Here is a 19,292-nt window from a genome sequence, read left to right on the forward strand (position 1 = left end):
TGTGAGACGGTGAGGCAGCAAAAGGAAAGATTTAAGATTTAAGAAGATAGCCAAGTGCAGCATGGCTGAGAGAGAAAGTTGAAAGGGGGAGCAAATAAAGGACAAGCACAAGAAAACAAGACACAGAGGGGTGTTTGACCCTGGCATGGAAATAGCATAATGGCCAGGCTCAGATTGATTATGTGGGCTGAGAGGGTGTGCTAAATCTCATTGTTGGTTTCTTTGTCCTCCATGGTCACAATCACCATAAATCAGAGCTTATCGTGGCTTGATGACACACACACATACACCTGAACACAAAACACACACACTCGTCCCTGGCAGTTATTGTACCTCCTCCCCTGAAGGTGTGTGCATATGAATATTGGATTCCTTTATGAGGTACCATCAGTACATGCTAGGCAGACTGGAAAATGAACCAGGATGTGGAGGAACTCAAAAGCATCACTTAATATGAGATGGGTAGACTGGTGAAGTAAATGCATTTTTCATGCGCGAAATCCCAGGAGTTTAAATACAGAACATGTCAAAGTTCCATGTTTTTTTTTGTTTTTGTTTTGTTTTTTACCAATTCTGACAGGGAAAGTCATGAAGTATTTAGAGAATTAAATATACTTTTCTTTAAATGTGAGTTCTATTGTTGTATTTCAAAATACAATTTTAGTCATATTGCTCACATCGGGCCGAAACCTCATAAGTCACATTTTGGCATTATTTTACACAATGATTGACCAACCTGTGTTGAAAATGGCTTACTCTCTGTCATGACGGCAAGCTAATGGTGGAACAAACTTGCTGGTTTTTTTGTGGTCTTGTGAAAAGTGATGAATCTGGGATATGAGGATTCCGTCCGGTCCGACGCCAGTGATATGTTTGACAAATCGAGGTAAAGGTAAAAAGCCAGGAATTCTCTTGATATTGTCAAAAAAACAACAGCATACCAAGCTTTTTTTCAATAATTATTTGCTGCACAAATTATTTAGCATGCTTGCAGGCTGTGGTTTGTAGACCCCCCACTTTGATTCTCACTGACATAACATTTTCATGTTACTAATTCTAGTGAAATATCCAGTTTATATCCAGTGTTGTTTCTAGTCCTAACGCTAAATATGCAGATTCTGAAAATTATTAGCGTACATGCTAAAACTCAAAAGACGACTAAACATTTTTAGGCAGTAATTGCATGTAAGATTTTGTACAGTACTTGCATTTATCATAAGAACCAATAGATGGGGATGTTGAAGTGTGAATAGCCCAGTGTGCGTACCTCTTCCTCTAATTCTCTTTTAATTTGTCCTTTCTGGTATAATGCGAGCATTACTCATAGCACCATGTTGCACTAAGCTCTTATTTATTAAAGAATAAAATGCAGCTAAGACTTACTGAATTACTACTACACATTTGAAATATGAAAGATGCTGAGCTGAGCTGAACCTCACAACAGCGCAAGGCTCACAAGATTAGAGTTCCCTCTATTTTTTTGTATGTTATGCTGCAACAGGAAATTAACTTATACCTACCCCCGTAATTTATTTTGCAGTTGGCCCACTAAATGAAGATATTGTTTGTGTGTGAAGTTATAAAGGCAACACAATCAAAGCGCGTGCAAAGCTTAAAAAGGAGAGAGCCCCCTCTGGTGCCAAATTAAATAGGCAAGGGAGAGTGGGCTATGATTGTGTGACACCCAGGCTCATCAATCATGTCGTCTTCTTCTCAGCTACTCCTCCTCGACTAACTAACACTGTTAACCCTGTCCTCATCAATCAGCTGCTGTCTGCTATTTAGGACCACTCACATTATTGGTCAGGCTTCAATCAACGTGTCCCTGTTTGGTTCTGCTCAAGAGTGCTGATAAGTGGGCAGATGGAAGCGCTGCTCTTTAACGCAGTGGTCTCAGTTAGAGTGAATGATAATTGTGTGATTGATAAGCTTATGGTTAAAAAAAAACATCACGTTGTTTTCTAATAGGTGTGGAACGGAAACAACTCAATGTTTTGGATCTGATCGTGGATATGAGTCACGGATCAAATCATTTTTGAGATCAGGGGAAAAAAAAAAAAAAAAAAAAATATATATATATATATATATATATATATATATATATATATATATATATATATATATATATATATATATATATATATATATATATATATATATATATATATTGCGCCCATGTATAAAATAAGGAGGTATTCTGACTTACATTACACTAACAGTTAAGTTCTTAAAATAGCAATGTTTGAGTCATTTAATTTTTTACTGGGCAAAAAAGTTCTATAATGTAAATAGACAAAGTTCTATTAATATTTTTGTTAGTTTTTTTTAAAGAATGAAAACGACCTAAATGTACAACTGAAGATATATCATTTTCCCTTTAAATATGGACAACGAATTACATACAGACTACAATTTGCTGGCCACTCATTACTAGCAGCTAGCTGCAAATGACATGTGCCGTATCAAACAATAACAACATAATTAACTGCGTCTATTCTTGCGTCCTTAATTAGTTTTTGAATTGCATTTCGGGATGGTGTTGTGTTTGTATTGATGACAACTATATGATGGCCATAAAAGTTAGGATAAGACAATGCAAACTGTTGAGACAAGTAAAGCTAGCCGTTGCACCACCACACTGCCCCCGCTCTCAAAAAAACAAAACAAAACAAACCAAAACAAAAAAAAAAACCTAAAAGCTATTTCAATGGCTTCAATGTATGGGAGGCTTATTTTGAAGTCAGTTTTTACGTAGGCAACATTTTAGCTTATGTTTGCAGCTTCCTTGATATTGTCTTAATGTCTGTGCAAACACCAAATTCACTGAGAAAATAACAAATCTTCTAAGAATATATATTTTTTTCAAGTCTAAGTACCTGAACTACTCCATCCACCCTTGGTTGCCAAAAGGCTCTCATATATGTGACTAACTTGATCCACACATTTTCAAGTTTCTATGCTGTTACTATAGTGTCAGTGAATTGATCATGTTGCTTTCATGTGAACATGCACAATCATTTTCCTAGCTATCAATCCGCAGATGTTGTGTTGCCTGATATTGTGTGTAATCCATACAAATCATGTATCAAAGATAGATGATCTGTTGCACTGCATCTAAAGCCAAAGAAAATACATTTCTACTTTATTATGACTGGAAAACTAGGTACTCACTTTACTTGTTGCTTTTCATTCAATAAAGCCGTGAATCAATATGACTGCTGTTTCTCGATGTACTCTGGTCAAACAGAGACAACATTGTTCACAGGAAACTACATTAAATAACAGGGACTTTTCTCTGTTGCCGGAGTGTTTAAAAATTCACACAGTCTTCCAATTTCGGACATACTTGTGTGTGTGTGTAATCCCTCCTTACATAATGGAACCTTCAAGGCTCTGCATGCAACCAATTTAGTCTCAGTTGACTTTAACTATGAGTGATGGGATGTAGGTCAGTGGCGCTGAGTCTACATATGGTAGTTGGAGGCTGTTTAACAATCCCTCAAGCCACCACCTCACATACATATACATAGACACACACACACACACATTGCTGCCCCACAGATTCCATGCACACTCGCCTGCATGAATGCATGCATACAAACACAACTCAATCCATGTCTGAGTACTATATAAAGCCCTAGTGCCAGCGACATGAGACCAAAGGAAATTGAATTAGAAGGACTGCAATGTAGAAACGAAGCCCAATGTCTCCTCATATTTACCTCATTGACCAGCACTGGTCTTTAGTGAGGCTTTCTTCGGATATCACAATGTTCTCCATATGCCCACATAAAGCCAGAATTTATGTTATACCTGTGTGTATTTAGAACATTGACTTTTATTTAAAAGGCCAGGTAATCACCAGAGTAAAGGAGATTTTGGAAGGCTCAGTGCACTGCTGTGCCAAATAAGTCATCATTCTTAAACTTACCATAAATCATGCCAAGGGCACTTATTTAACAATGTTTTTAGGGAAGGTTCTGCAGCAGTAGAAGGTCATATGAATACCACACCAGGGCACTGTGCTTCTAAATCAATCTTTTCTTCACTTGACAACTTTTATGTAAATACACAAAGTCCTGCACACTTAGAAAATATACCTTTACAGGCTCTTTTCCTTCCTGGAACACATTTCAATAATTGGTGTAAATAACAAAGGAAAGGTAATTACAATCTGGGGTCCGAATTTAAAAATACATCGCTAAATGTTGCATCCGAGATGCCTTCAACCATTTACAATTTAAAACAAATATTCAGTAGAAAGCTTTATATATCGTTTAGCTCCATTTTTATCCAACACATACAGCAAAAGAGAGTGCCAATGTCATCTCATCAGTCACTGTTCATGTTCGCTTCTATGCCATCATCTATCATTTTTCTAATTATCTTTTTGTCTTTACTACACCATATTTTATTATTCTGCTGACGACACTCCAATTTCCCCCCGGAGGATTAATAAAGGCTTCTGTCTATCCAGGATCTCACTTATCCGTAACTGCGAGAAGCTGCCTACCCAGGAGCACTTTATTGTTCAGGAATACTTGGAGAAACCTTTCTTGATGGAGGGCTACAAGTTTGATCTACGCCTCTACATCCTTGTGACTTCCTGCGACCCGCTTCGCATCTTCCTCTACAACGACGGCCTTGTGCGCATGGGCACGGAGAAGTACCATGTACCCAATGATGCTAACCTGGTGAGTCATTTGCTCACGCACAAACATGTGCTATAAATGTTTGAGTTTACTTTAATCAAGGGTAATGATAAATTCACCACAGTGAAAATTGTATAGCAATATGTACACTGACCAGCCAGGTTAGCAATGCATGCAAAGTTTTACGACTTAGCGTGCTTATTTTCTTTCCTATGGCCTTTGTCACTAGTCAGTTTGACATTTTTTTTGTCATTCCAATTGAAATAATTCTGAATGAAGAACAGTGGTAATCTGTTTACATGTGACCTAGTCTATCCTGATCTGCTTTATGTACCCAGCTGTTCTAATAATTAAATCAGCCCCGGTACAGCTAGCTAAGTACTATTCTAAGAACTTTAAAACCAGTTCTGTTGCAGAAGAGCTCTGGTGAGATGCCACTATTCTAATGTATGAATACTAAAACTTGAACGAATATAAAACAGACTAGAATAGAATAATGACATTGAGAGCACAAATATTGATTAATGTATACTAAAGGAAGAAGAATGATAAATACAAAAAATAAAAATCATAAATTCAAAGGGCAGCATTATTAATATTTTATGTATGTTCGTGTTTTGTTGTTGTTCAGATCCGTAATAATTCTGAGGAAGAAGCTGTCCCTGAGTCTGTTTGTTCAGCTTTTATGAGCATTGCGCACCAACCAGGATACAAGGTTATGGGATAAATTTATGTGTAGTTAGTAATGACACCAGACTTGCTTATACACAACTGTTGTAAATGTTTAGAGTACAAAAGATAAAACGTTAAAATAATTGGCACATAGATCCCATTTTAACCCTGAACCAAACCTAACCCTAACCCTACCCCCTAACCCTTAAACCTAAATTAAGGATTAGGGTTACAAATAAAATGTCATCATGTAAAAGCTTTGTTTAGCTATCCTCTAAAGGCTGATCTCATGTGCCCATGCATTCTGTAGTTTCCCCATGGAAAATTACGTCTATGATTAATCTTAACCCCTTTACAAATAAAGCCAAAGATAATCCAAAAGACACTTGTAGGAAGTATTGTGCTCCATCAGATTTTTTTTTTTTTGTGATATCTTGTGAATGTGAGGTTTTGATATGGTTTGCTATAACTGCTCCAGAATTTTAAAATTCTAGAATATGCTACTGCATATACACTTTGACACCCCTGCCTTACATGAACACAGAGTAGCAATTCCATGAAGCGGAATGCTTACCTGCTTTGGTGAAATCAAATTTGTACAGTTTGTACACTTAAGTGTGTTTAGTGACTTTTGAAGAGATTCTACAATACAGCATATCCTAAAAAGTGTATGAACTGTTCAGAGGGCCAGCTTTATGAGCTGTGTAGATAGTTGCACAATAGATTTATACTATGGTACGGGCAACACATTGACTCTACAATAATAGCATACAGAAGAAGCACATACCCTCAACCAGATTTTCTATGCACTATTTAAAGCTGAAGGTATGTGTAACTCACTATAATCAAATTCACATACACATCAAACTTTATAACACACACCTACTTTTTTTCGAAGAATGTGTAGGTCCAGCGTATACTTGGCTGAGTGTCACATATTTTTCTTGTAATATCGAGCTATTCCTATCCACTTTAAGGTTCTGTACCAACTACGTCTATTGTGCTGTGCACATACACAAACACACCCACATACTTCCATCAAGCACGATACATATCAACACAGTGCGTATTGTCTTACCAAGTCTGTGACACATGATAGAATCAAGCTTGCCATGGAGATGGATGTTCAATTCCACAGAGAGTGGCTGCCAGACAGCCATCAGGAGACAGAGTGGCCTGCGGTCACAGTGTTATTACCTTGTAGCTAAGAACGTGGGTGCATTATAAAGAGAGGGGTGCAATAAGGCCACTAATAGGTAGCCACTCAGGGATGCATCCCAGCCGTGTTCTGTGGGAACTATGGTGCACTATAGCTCTTATCACTCTTATTTGATTCAGTTTTGTTTACTGTATATGGCATTAACTCACAGAAGCAGCTCTCTCAGTGTACTTCTCATACGCAGCAGGTCTCGATCCAGGCTCTTTGTTTATTTGCCGCAATTCCGGAGGCAAATGTCCCTCCTACAGTGGAGAAGCTACAAAGTTTCTACATTTACAGGAAGCATGAGACTTTAGTGAGTCACAAATGCCAATTTATTCTGCTGTTTTGTCAGAATCGATCATGGACTGAAAGTAAAATATAACAATGATCTTGGTGATTTTTTTTTCTACACATTTTTATCTTCGCCAGGGAATGTTTTTTTTTTTTTTAATCTATTATACATCAGAATAAGTCGTGTAGTGGTTTGCATTCCTGTCTTCCCACACCCAGCCACTGGATATCTCTAGTGCACGATAATTTGGAATGTCATGTCAGAAAGCGCATCCGGCGTTAAGACTGAGACGGAAATCAGGTTAGTCAATCAAGTTAGAAACATGAGCCTCTGTGGTGACCCCTGATGGAAGGATCCAAAGGAGATAATTATGTTAGATATTATTGTGTAATTAGCTTTAATCAATATATTGGGGAAAAGGGTGATGAAATACTAAATGCACTTGTTGGTTACACCGTCAAAGAATAGATCACCTGATATATCTTGATTATTTTTAACTTTTTGTCCTTGTGTACTTTAACAATTTACAGCAGTTGTATTCAAGCACCACTGGTGTTATCTTTTAAAAATACATTGACAGTATACTATGATTTTGTATATCTAAATATATATAATGAAATTTGTTGATTTCATTTGTGAGTCTATCTTTCAGAACAAAATACAACTTAATTTTACAAACAATAATGCAAGAGAATTGTGCCGGGATTGACCTAATGGTCACTACTTTATACACAACCTAAAGACGTACTTCCTTAAAAACAACAACAACAAAAATAACAAAATTATATACAAGCTTAGTGCAACATAAATCAAGCATAAATGTGGTCAATATATGACTCACATCAACTACTGGTAACACAAACAAATATGACAAGGATTGATGGCCTTCTACGTTAATTAATTAGATGCATTGACGATGCAGTTTGGTTATGAAAGGGAATGTTTTGAACACTATTTTTACAGATGACAGGCCAGCCCTCAAATAGTGAAAATCCCCATTGACGAATAACGGATTTCCATGGAAAGCATTGGGGAACACAATGTTATTTTATTCATGACGATTTGTTTTAATTAATCATGCGCTTATTGATCGCTTTTTTTCTGCCAATAACCGGCATTCGCCGCATAGCCTTAGAAAAATTCGTATGTTGGGCCCTATTTACTTAATTGTTGTTCAAAGTTGCGAGTTAACAAATTTTTTTTGTCATTATCAATAGTTTGAACCATTAAATAACTTCTTTGAGTTATGAGTAAATTGCATGTTGCACATTAATTTTCACATCAACATAATTCTTTGATGTTTATCAAATTGATAGATGGATCTATCATCCTCAATCCATATGTACTGTACTTTTTTGAGTGGGCTGCCACCTGGGATAATTAATCATATCTCACAGTTCCCCCATTCAATAAAAATGTAGCATCCATACAACTTTTGATATATTGAGCTTTCGTTAAAACGTGTTAAGCATCAAACTGCTTAAAAGGGGATTACTGGAGGAAGAAATAACATCTGGTGAGAACACGGCCTGATTTTTATCACCATGACTATATTTTTACTAAACTATGCCCTCCCGCTACCCCACCCTTATCTCCTCAGAACCAACTCTACATGCATCTTACCAACTACTCAGTCAACAAACACAATGAGAACTTTGAGCGGGATGACACAGTCAACAAAGGCAGCAAAAGATCCATCAGCTGGTTCACAGAGTTCCTGCACACCAATGATTACGACGTGGCCAAATTCTGGGGTGACGTCTCTGTAAGTGGTTAGCCGACTTACACACAACATTCACAGCAGATGTACAGCAGATGCAAACAGCACATACTTACATCTGGGCGCACACACTCACATATACTGTACACATGTTGCCTGAAATGCAGAAAGTGGACCAGCAAAGGTTTGACAAGATATGTTTTGACAGATATTCAGTCAGCTTTAGAATCACATTTAACTGACTGGAAGAACCCGGTCAAAACATCATTCCTGGAGGGTGAGCTCGCCCAGTCTGGCAAAGCTCCCAGCTCATCTAAACACCTCCGCTTTTCTTTTTTCCTTTTCTTTCAACTTTTCATTAGAATCACCCTCTCTCTTTTCTTACACTTTATTTATTTTGACCGTGTTTGTAAAATTTTTCACTTTGTTGGAAAGGATTTAGGATGCAGCGGTAAGCAAAGAGAAGGAATAAAAATGTGCTTTTTGTCTTGTTGACCCATGTGCTATATCTTCCAATCCCTTGGTGACACACCAAAGTGTCACCCTCTGACTCAGCCAGATGTCCTCCACCTCTCTTGCTCTCTCATTTTTTTCCCCTCTATTTTATCTGAAGCTGCACTTTGCTACTGCTCTTTGCCCACAATCCTTCGCTTTTCATCTTTGTGCTTACACTTTGATGCATACAGACTTGGGACCAGGCTGTTTAGACGTTTTTTTTCCTGCAAGGAGCACTATCAGGGAGACAGAGTATAAGAGTACCGGTAGTATGGTTTTTTAAAATGCACCTCTTTCTTTGTACTGAATGTCAAGTATTGTAATGATGCTCTTAAAGCCCGAGTGAATTTGATTTCGCTTAAACAAAATATGCTACGGAGAACCAAACAAAATATCTCTATAAACTCACAGAAAACATGGAGTCGGAATAGAGTCATATTGTTCAGGACCTGACACACACATACACACACACTCTTCTGGGAAAAAGGGCAGTAGTGGGAGCAGGTGTCTGTACCGGGCAGCCTGTGGATTGGACAGTTGCATAGAACTGTGTGTGGGGCAGACGGTGGTGCTTTTGCCTTATCAATCCAAGGCCAGAACATTGCACCCCTCTCTTGCACCCAACAGTCAGAGTTGTGTTGGCACTGTATGGGCCAGCAACACTGCATGGGACTTGACTAGAGAGGGAAAGCTTTGCAAAAAAAAAAAAAAAAAAAAAGAGTGCCTGTGTGTGTGTGTGTGTGTGTGTGGGTGTGTAAGCCCAAGCCAACACAACCTATTCACAAACTCACATATTTTTCTCAATAATGTCCTGCTTTTTATCTGTAGCTTTAAAATATTGCACTATTTCTTGTGGCTCAACTGTTAAAGAGGTGTTTTCTTTCCTATGGATTGACATTATTAATACTTCAATGGGGTATTTTTTATTCTATTTTTTGTTCTATTAACTTATTTTATGACTTTATGCCTGTGTTTTTTTGCATTATGACAGGAACTGGTAGTAAAGACATTGATAGTGGCCGAGCCCCATGTGCTGCATGCATACCGTATGTGCAGGCCCGGCCAGCCACCAGGGAGCGACAGTGTCTGCTTCGAGGTCCTGGGCTTTGACATAATCCTGGACCGCAAGCTCAAACCTTGGCTTCTGGAGGTACATTTTCACTGCCAACACTATCACTGGCACTTTTGAAATTAATTTTTCCACATTGTTGTTGCAATCAGGGATTCTCAATCTTTTTGGAATGATATACCCAGTGCTTTAAGTTGGGAAAAATTACAATTTTACAATTAATTATACATATATTACATATTACACTTGATTTACATATTTACTACAGCTGATCCTTAATTAGCAATATGTTGCTTAATGTTCCATGTAATTTGCTTTTAATTTGAAAAGAAAAATGTACTGTCACAGAATTGTAACGCTTTAAATGAGATTTTCTGATATCTGCAGAATCCTTGTTCAAATCTTTTGTGCTTACTGATGTGCTTTCACATACTTTAATAACCGCTAATTTAAATAATCGAACATATTTGTTATGTTTGATTTTACTCATATTTTAATGTGACGTTATTGACTGGCTACTAATACATTGTATACTCCACCGCTTACCAAAATGTTAAGATGAAACTCCAGCCCACTCGCAATTCAAATGACAACAAGCACTATAGAAAATGAATGAATGGATAGTACAACAGAGTTGCCACACTGTGATTAAAAGTGGAATTTGATACTATGTGTGGTTCAGAAAGAAATGCTGCAGGCTGTGGCGTCTCACCTGTCCAGCTGCTACCTAAGTGTCAGCGGCTTCTGAAGTGACACACTGTTCCATCAAGCAAGAGAAAGAGGGCGACAGTGCCTCACTCTGACAGAAAGCATAAACATACACTGATTTGCTTGTACACTCTTGTTCCTGAAGCACAGAAATGCTGAAACACAGCCATATGGCCCTTAATTTGTGTATATATAGCCTAGAACCTTTTTTTTCCCCCAATGCCAAGGACCTCCTAACCAGCACAACCCAATTTTGGAGGGGCAAAAAAACAACAACAAAAAAAACCAACAAAAACCCTTAACTTTGGAACCAGATTTGTTTTGATATCTCTGGGTGTAATACAATTAGCAACTCCAGAAGACAGACACTGAAAGATCATGTGTTTTATTTATTGCTGGCCTGACAGAAAATTGTATCACAAACGGGAATGTGCATCATTAAAAATAAATTACAAAATGAAGACATAGAACCTTTTGCAAAGGAGTTCCCATAACACAAATAGCACATAGCAAAAATTGCCTCATGTTCCAATTAATATGCCCTTAATTTGAAAAAAAAATCCTGTCACAGCATCATAAGCAATAAATTGGATTTGCTGATACCTTCAAAAATCTTGTTCAAACCTCGTATCCCCTGAAGTGTCTTCACGTACCCCAGGGGGATTCGTATCTGCTTTTGAGAACCACTGCCCAATAATATTAAACATTCTCCAGTATGGTCAAAAAACTGTTTGGACAGGATTAGAGATGATTACACACAAGCACACAACCTCATTAACTATTTAAGTATAGGGATTAAATATATGGGAAAAAAAGGCAACACACACACATACTCATGCAAACTCATAAACTACAGTATATCGGTATAAGTATGAATGTGTGGAAAAAGGCAAAACATTCTGAACGTTTTTAGTACAAACCCACACATACACATATACTGAGTCACACATTCATTATTTGTCAGGAGAGCAGGAAACATGCCCTTGATTTATTGTGAGTCTCTCCATTCATTGCAGAGTGGGCTTCAATTTAGAGTCCACTCCAGGATTTGTGGCTGACCATTTTCATGTCAACCAGTCAGTTAAAGCTTGACCTAAATCCTTAAACCTGACTGAGCAACACTCCTACCGTCTCCCTACTTTCTTTCCTTGCTCCCCCAAAATGGACTAAAGTATATTATATTATATAATATAAGTATAGTATATTTTGGACATTGTTTGCCTTCACGACACCTAAAAGTATAATTGAGATTGCCTTGATAAGTCAAGTGAAAAAAAATATTGGAAGAATAAAGACACAGTATTGGCATGATTACAAGTCGTATTATTATACGGACGGCACGTAAAAGTAAGGCAATCTATGAGATCATTTGATTGAAAATGTAATATTGAAAGAGGAATGTTGTAATTTTACATCCGATTTTTATGAATGACTATTAAAATCAGCAGGCAATTGTGACACTACAATCTTTCTCTTTAGAGACTTGCCGTGCAATAATCTTTAAATGACTGTTTCATGGCCCAGTTTATTTTGTTATGTAATACTGAATAACAACTTATTAATTGTAGTACATATGACTGTATTACTATATTGCTATATATATTTGCATTTTTATTGCTGATTTTTGCTAGAAAAAATACAGAAAACTGACTGCCAACCTGGTACCTATTTTTCATGAATAGCAGAGGTCAAAATTTAAAATATTGTCTTAAAAAAATCGGTCCTGACAATCCATTGCTTACTTAATAATCTCATAAGGATTCTAATTCTTGTCATATGTGTTTGTGGTGTTAGTTGTTGATTATGTGTCACATTTAACACATGTATGCTTCATTTATTCTGCGCCCGTTGTTTTTTTTTTTCAAACTGAATTTAGGTTGTGTGTAAAATCGTGGCAATAAATTTCACACTATGTATTTAAGAATTAAAAGTTATAGTATGATTTATGTGTAATAAACAGTGAAACCAGTATTGCTTTTATACAACTGCTGCAAATGGTCTGCATAATGGTAAATAATTAAAATATTCATCAAATAATGGCCATTTTAACAATTATTTTTAGCAAATGTTTCGGAGGGTCGTAATCGAGCGATTAATCAGTTGTCCCCTAATTTTTACACTATTGTTGGTTAATTTTGTAACCTGGCTCCATGCTTTGTGAGTCTGCAGTTGTATAGTATGACAAAGCTTGTGAAAGAGCAGTGGTGCTTCTTCACTTTTGTGTGAGTGCGCGCGTGCACATGCGCGCGTGTGTGCACGTGCATATGTGCGTGTGACACATTGTACAGAACCATGATTGCAGTTGTTCCACTCCAGCAGTAATGATCCCCCTGTGCGACGAGCAGCTCTCTATAACGTTCATCAATTAGCATCCTTCACACATACACCTACTTCTCTTTCATGCAACATTTACAGCAACAGTCATTTCTTGCCAAAACTCAAAATGATTAGTCAGGGGACGTTTGTGAGAATCAAGAGGCTTTCTTAAACGCGCTCCGCGCAGGTTGTCAGGTCTGGAAATAACTTTATTACATCTGTAGCCTGTTGATGTGCATTGCTATTCAATAGGGACGTTTAACGCAGCGAGGACAGGCTTTCTGAAAACTGTGCCCTTTGGCAAGCCCTCAAGCTTGAATTTAATTTATTGAAAGATTACTTTGCTACAGTTTGAGGTTAATTAAATCTATTTCAAACCGTTTGACTATTTCTCATTTTCAACTTCTCTTTTACTTTTAAAACGGTAAGAATCATGGCAGGAATTGAAACATAATCTTGCCTCGTCAGGTTTGTTTTAAATTTGTAGATGTAACCTCTCAGGTTTCACTGTTGGTGTCATTGTGAATTATCCATGCCACGCCTGCTTGCTGCGTTACCCAGAGCGCCATTCCAACACTGTCATCCTCTTTTACCCCCGACAAATGTCAAAGTTGGTTGTTGGACATGCATACTTGCAGACAGGAAATGGAACTTCAACCTGTGTAAACTCAAAGCCAGGTGGATACCCGAGTGCTTGATGGTATCAAATAGAAGATGCTGTCAAATTAAATTAGGCCTTTCTGTTGCATCGGTCATTTTCTCAATGTGTAGGAGGCTGGTGATTGAAAAGGAACATGTCTTCTCTCACATCCTCCCATTAAAGACAGACTGAAGCAGCAATTTTTTGAGAAAGTCTTTGGAGTAAGACTCAGGTCTGATATTTTTAGACAATCTTTGTAAACCCCAAAAAGATGAATGTACAAATATATTATCTTCTATGAGTATGAATTATAAGACACCAATAAATTGTACCAATTCTTAATGATCAACCAAAGCAATTAGCATTGGCACACTAGCAATTACTATTTAAGGTCAATAAACACTACAATGTAATTCACAACTGGATAATGTTATATGTACACAACACATGTAATCGTGTCTAAACGTTATTTACAGACTTAAGTAGTGGAGCTGCCCGTTAGCTACTGCAAGGTTAGTCACTTCCTGCTAGTCTTCTTCTGCTTTCTCTTCTTTCTGACAAGCATAATGGGCACATTTCATGCTTGACTGCCCAAACTAATTCGAACACTGAAAACCGAGTCACTACTGATTTTTTTTCTAGTAACAAATTATATTCTTGGTTAATACAGCCCTGGTACTTTTTGGGAAGTTCACAACTTTCCCTTTCTTATCGGAAGCCCCGTCTGTTAACTTTGCCTTTAATGAAAGTCCGCTAACTATAGGATAGGATCAAACATTTGGCCACTAGGTGGTGCACCAAGACAACCAACTCTGACTAACTTTGCATCACTGCAACGATGGTGCAAACATAGTTCCGGTGGAGCTTCGAGGTGGATATTTTTAGTCAACCTAGTTTTAAAATCGACCCCCCGACGTACTGCTAAATATCTTCGCTCGGGAGAAATCACTGACAAAAATGATAGCCTTTCAAACGAGGTCAAAAACTAGGGAGATGCAACCGATAAGAGCCTTTTTTTTTTTTGGTAAATTGGTAGTAGCATAGCGGTTAACGTGATGTTTGTACTTAATGTCTGCACGGAAACTAAGAGAGCACCTGGCTCACTATGTCTGTTGTAGTTAATCACAAAAAAGTTCTTCCCTACCAAACTCATCCAAGCATGCCTTTTTGAAGCTAGCCTCATTCACCGGGACACAAAAAGGGCTTGAAACTATTCAAATTATCAGTTGCATTGCCAAAAGGTTTTTTTAAAAACTGGCAAAACAATACGTATGCAGTGAATAAACACAGGATAGGCTATAATTTATCATTTTTGCAAGCTTCCAGAAGGTGTCCAGGAACCTCCACAAAAGACAAATAGATTGAGGTCCAGCCTCATTATAGTCACTGGAACCCCAGAGATGCCAGTACATGCTGCAGTGCAGGCAGCGTGATTATTGATGGTTGTGATTACATCTTGCCATCCATTCCTTCCCATTTTCTATCCCCCCTGCTGCTCGAGAAGGGTTGTGCAGAGTGATTGGCAACTAATGAGGCAGGCATGGTTAGGTCAACCGTGGCATGGGATGTTTGTGTCTCAGTTTGAGTGTGTGCGCGGTTGTGTGTGAATTGGCATAACGACAACAGACCGACAGACTGCAGCTGGACTGCTTCCCCAAAGGCGGTGATACTTCAACCCCTCCCTCCCTTCATACAACTTTCTTCTCTTTTAGTACGCTATACCCGATTGCTTCAAGATGGGTTTGGTTTAACTGTCCTTCCCTTAGAGCCAACATAATCCAGACTTCCTTTACTTTTGAGTGCAAATGTATGTGTGTGTTTGTAGCAACTAATCTGCAATGGCAAGTGTAAACAGATGCCATTCTACTCTTGTACATAAAAAAAAAAAAAAAAAAACACACATGGATGTTTTTTTCTACTTCACCTCCCAACATATGCAAACACACACCACAAATGAAATGCAACTGCAACATAATAAATAATGTTTCTTATTCATGTGGCCATGGCTGAAGTTTTTCTTTATTCTGTGCAGTTGAATCCGTTGTGAGGTTAGAGGTTTGTGTTCATACAACTGTAAATCTGAAGAGCAACCATAAGCAAATCATTGAATCTTATGGAGGAATATTTAGAGCTTTTACAGCTTTTAAGATGTTTTCCAATCCCTCAAATATCCAGCATTCATTGTGGCACCGTGACTTCCTGTATGTACTGTAAGTTTTCCTCATTCAATGTATTGAACTGCAGTGGTTGAAAAATTACTCACAATGTCGTTTTATATTAATATCTTTACTATAATACCCACTTCTCTTTTTAATTTTCCTTCTGCTTTTGATGAATCTGCTGCACTTAGCGGGATTCATTGTTATTTAAATGCTCATTGATTTTTTTCTTTCGTGGGCTCTTATGGAGAAATTGTCTTTTTCACTCTAAGCTGTAGGTGGCAGTAGAGACTTACAAGCCTCCCTTCAGATCATAAAGAGGTTTATTAAGGAATAATTAGAATGATGTATGGGACTGCCTGCATCTATCCACATCCATTTTCCTCTTAGATGACTATTTCATAGAATAAGTATCAAATTAGGGCTGCATATGCCTCATATATGGAGCACTTGAAAACACACCTCAGCTTTTAGTCATTTATCACCATGCGTCGCAATGCCACTGACAGTGTGACTGTGTGCATGCACGTCTTGGAAGCGGAAGATAAATACTGCATGTAAATAGCGGACATAGAGTTGTGTGCGAATGCATTGGGTTGGAGTACCTATCGTAACTAAATATTACAATCTTGATATATTTTATTTGTGTATCTCACTGTTGTGTGTGCTTACTTTTTAGAAGTAAAATATAAGTTAAGCATTTGTTGTGTACTCAGAGAAAGTTAAGCATTAGTTTGTGTACTCACAGGACCTTTACCAGCAACCCAATGACATTGACCTTTAACCTTTGTGCAGTATTTTGACCATTTTTGGGTCATTTTCTTTCACATAATTCTCAATATTTTAGTCATTGGATGGCACACACCTTGTAGTGTAATTACTAAGTTTTCTTGCCATGATATGACATATCGCCATCTGAGTGAAGTTTCAGCTCCCCAGTGTCTTCTTTCAATGCTTTCCCTTTCATGTGAAATGCCTTTAACGTAAAGATTAAAGGATTAGAAAAAACAAATGCTGCACAATGATTAAATCGGCAAACAGAAACAGCAGTTGATTAAGGTGGTTAAAACAAGTCCATAACCTGCATAATATAAAAAGTCCACACACTCTAGTTCAAATGGCAGTCCTTTCATAAATTTTCAGCATGTAACCATAATTTATATGACTCAAATGGAAAAAAAGAAAGGATAAGAGAACTAAAATAAGACTTTGTTTAGAATTTACATTCAATATTTGGATATTTGGGGGTCAGCACACTTCTCCCACCATTTAAAGTGCCTCTGGTGCAATTAAGTTGAATAGTTCTCGAAGAGTGTTCCTTACAATATTTTTTTGCTTTCTAACAGAAGATGATTTTGGTCATAATTCCAAAAGGTATGCTTGGCTCAAACACAACACTGCTCCTCATGGTGGTTGCAGCATGGGGTGGATTTTCTTCAGCTGGAAATGGCCCCTTCGTCAACATGTAAGGAATTATGAACAGTTCAAAAAAGCAGACATTGTTTGCTCATAACTTTCACACTTCTGTTGTAAAGCAGAAAATTGTCTGGAAAGGACCACTAGAACATCCAAACTTCTTTTTTTTTTTGGTGACGTTTAATCAAAGCACTTTATCTCATTCACTGACAGTAGACACTGATTTTTGGCATCTGTAGCCGTCAATGGCAGGGAATGAGTTAACACATTCATTGCCAGCCTGGTAAAAATGAATCTTTGATGTCTATAACTGTCACTAATAGCAGTGAATGAATTAAATGGCGGCACGTGGATGTGATTCTCACTTAAGATGAGTTTGAATCTGATTGGTTCACTTTAAACATAATTTAAATCATTTTTAAAGGGTGTGCATAATTGTGCTACCACATTTTTTATTGTAAAAATATTTTTATTTACTTTACCCGTTGCCATTTTGAAGTGGTTTATTTGATTCCTTTATCCTTCTTTTCGCAAGAACCTGCATAGGCACTGTGGTGTATAGACGTATAATATCCAGTGTAAATGAGTGTCTTTCATCTATCTGCTGTGTAGTCGCTCTTCTGCTTAATCGCTCTCGTTTTCTTGTTCTTCCCACTATTGCTCTGCAACAAACACTTCATTCTGGTAGTGGTTGGACTGTGCCAATACCCTCTTTTGTGCACAACAGAAAGGGGACCTTGTCAAAGCAGTGGTTGTTTACACACTGCTTAGAATAATATGAGGGAGGAATTTTACTGAACTGGTTAATCAAGAGGAGACCTTGCACTTGTTTGACGACTAATCCAGACATAGAATGGATGGTGATTTGTTTTGGAAAAGACAGCAGCTGATTGGTGTTGGGCCATTACCATGGCCATGTTGTTGTAGGGCACAGACACTAAATCAATGTCCACTAAAGGTTTATTTTGAAAGACTAATTAGAGTTACCTGGGTATACTATGTACAGTATACATTTATTAACCCAAAGTTTGAAAAAGCTTTAATGGGAACGCTCCGGCCTTCCTGTGTGGAGTTTGCATGTTCTCCCCGTGGCCGCGTGGTCTCTTTCCGGCCACCCTGACTTTCTCCCACACTCCAAAAACATGCATGGTAGGTGGGTTGGACATAAATTGTCCTTAGGTGTGGTTGGGTGCGTGAATGTTTGTGTGCCCTGCAATTGGCTGGCGAGCAATTAAGGGTGTCCCCCGCTTACTGCCCAAATCCAGCTGGGATAGGCACCAACAAGCCTGCGACCCTCATGAGGATCAGCGGCTCTAGAAAATGGATGGAATGGACGATCAGGGTGGAGAGCAGTCTCCAAGTACCCACTTCACAGCTGTGATCTATGATCACCCCGGCCAACTTTACATCATCTAGATCTGCTTACTGTTCCTTATAAATGTACTTTGCACACTTTGATCTTCTGCATGGATGATTCTATTTCTGCTTCAGAACTGTGTACTTGCTAACCACTCTGTGTGTCGCCCTACATTCGCCTATATCTCAAAGCATACGACGACATATCACAGAAAAAAATGTAATGAACTAAAACAAATAGTACAAGAAAAAAGAATAACTAAGGAATTAATAAAATAATTAAAAAAAATAAACACATAGACACAAACTTAAAAATCAAGAAAAAAAATAAAATAAAAATTAATAAACAAATTGACAAAAACTTAAAAATCAAGGAAAAAAAATCATCCTCTACTCCATGGATTAACTTTATTGCTGGTATTATTTGGAACATAACCCCAGCGTGGTTGGGCGATTGTTGATTGATTTCTAAAAATTCAGTTTATTGTACAGCGTTCCCTCATGGTTCTGCCTCTGATGTTGTCATGCATAATTAAGTGATCATAAGAGGACAAAGCTGTCCCCTGAAATGTTACTGACACGGTACGTATTTTACC

The 19,292-nt window shown here is 37.8% G+C and overlaps 1 protein-coding gene across 3 annotated transcripts in view; it reads left to right on the forward strand.

Moving 5' to 3' along the window:
- Positions 1 to 19,292, forward strand: part of ttll7 (tubulin tyrosine ligase-like family, member 7) — a 70,479-nt gene that overhangs the window by 11,722 nt on the left and 39,465 nt on the right. For all 3 annotated transcript variants that reach the window (XR_015867034.1, XM_088426261.1, XM_088426262.1), the window contains exons 7-9: positions 4,478 to 4,694; positions 8,418 to 8,582; positions 10,024 to 10,182. Coding sequence is in view for 2 of the 3 variants with exons in the window: in XM_088426261.1 (XP_088282387.1) it covers positions 4,478 to 4,694; positions 8,418 to 8,582; positions 10,024 to 10,182 (541 nt within the window). In the remaining variant the exon portion in view is untranslated. The remainder of the gene's footprint in view (positions 1 to 4,477; positions 4,695 to 8,417; positions 8,583 to 10,023; positions 10,183 to 19,292) is intronic.

The sequence above is a fragment of the Hippichthys cyanospilos genome, chromosome 10, assembly GCF_059441005.1.
Source record: "Hippichthys cyanospilos isolate Australia breed blue-spotted pipefish chromosome 10, RoL_Hcya_1.0, whole genome shotgun sequence".
NCBI classification, from domain to species: domain Eukaryota; kingdom Metazoa; phylum Chordata; class Actinopteri; order Syngnathiformes; family Syngnathidae; genus Hippichthys; species Hippichthys cyanospilos.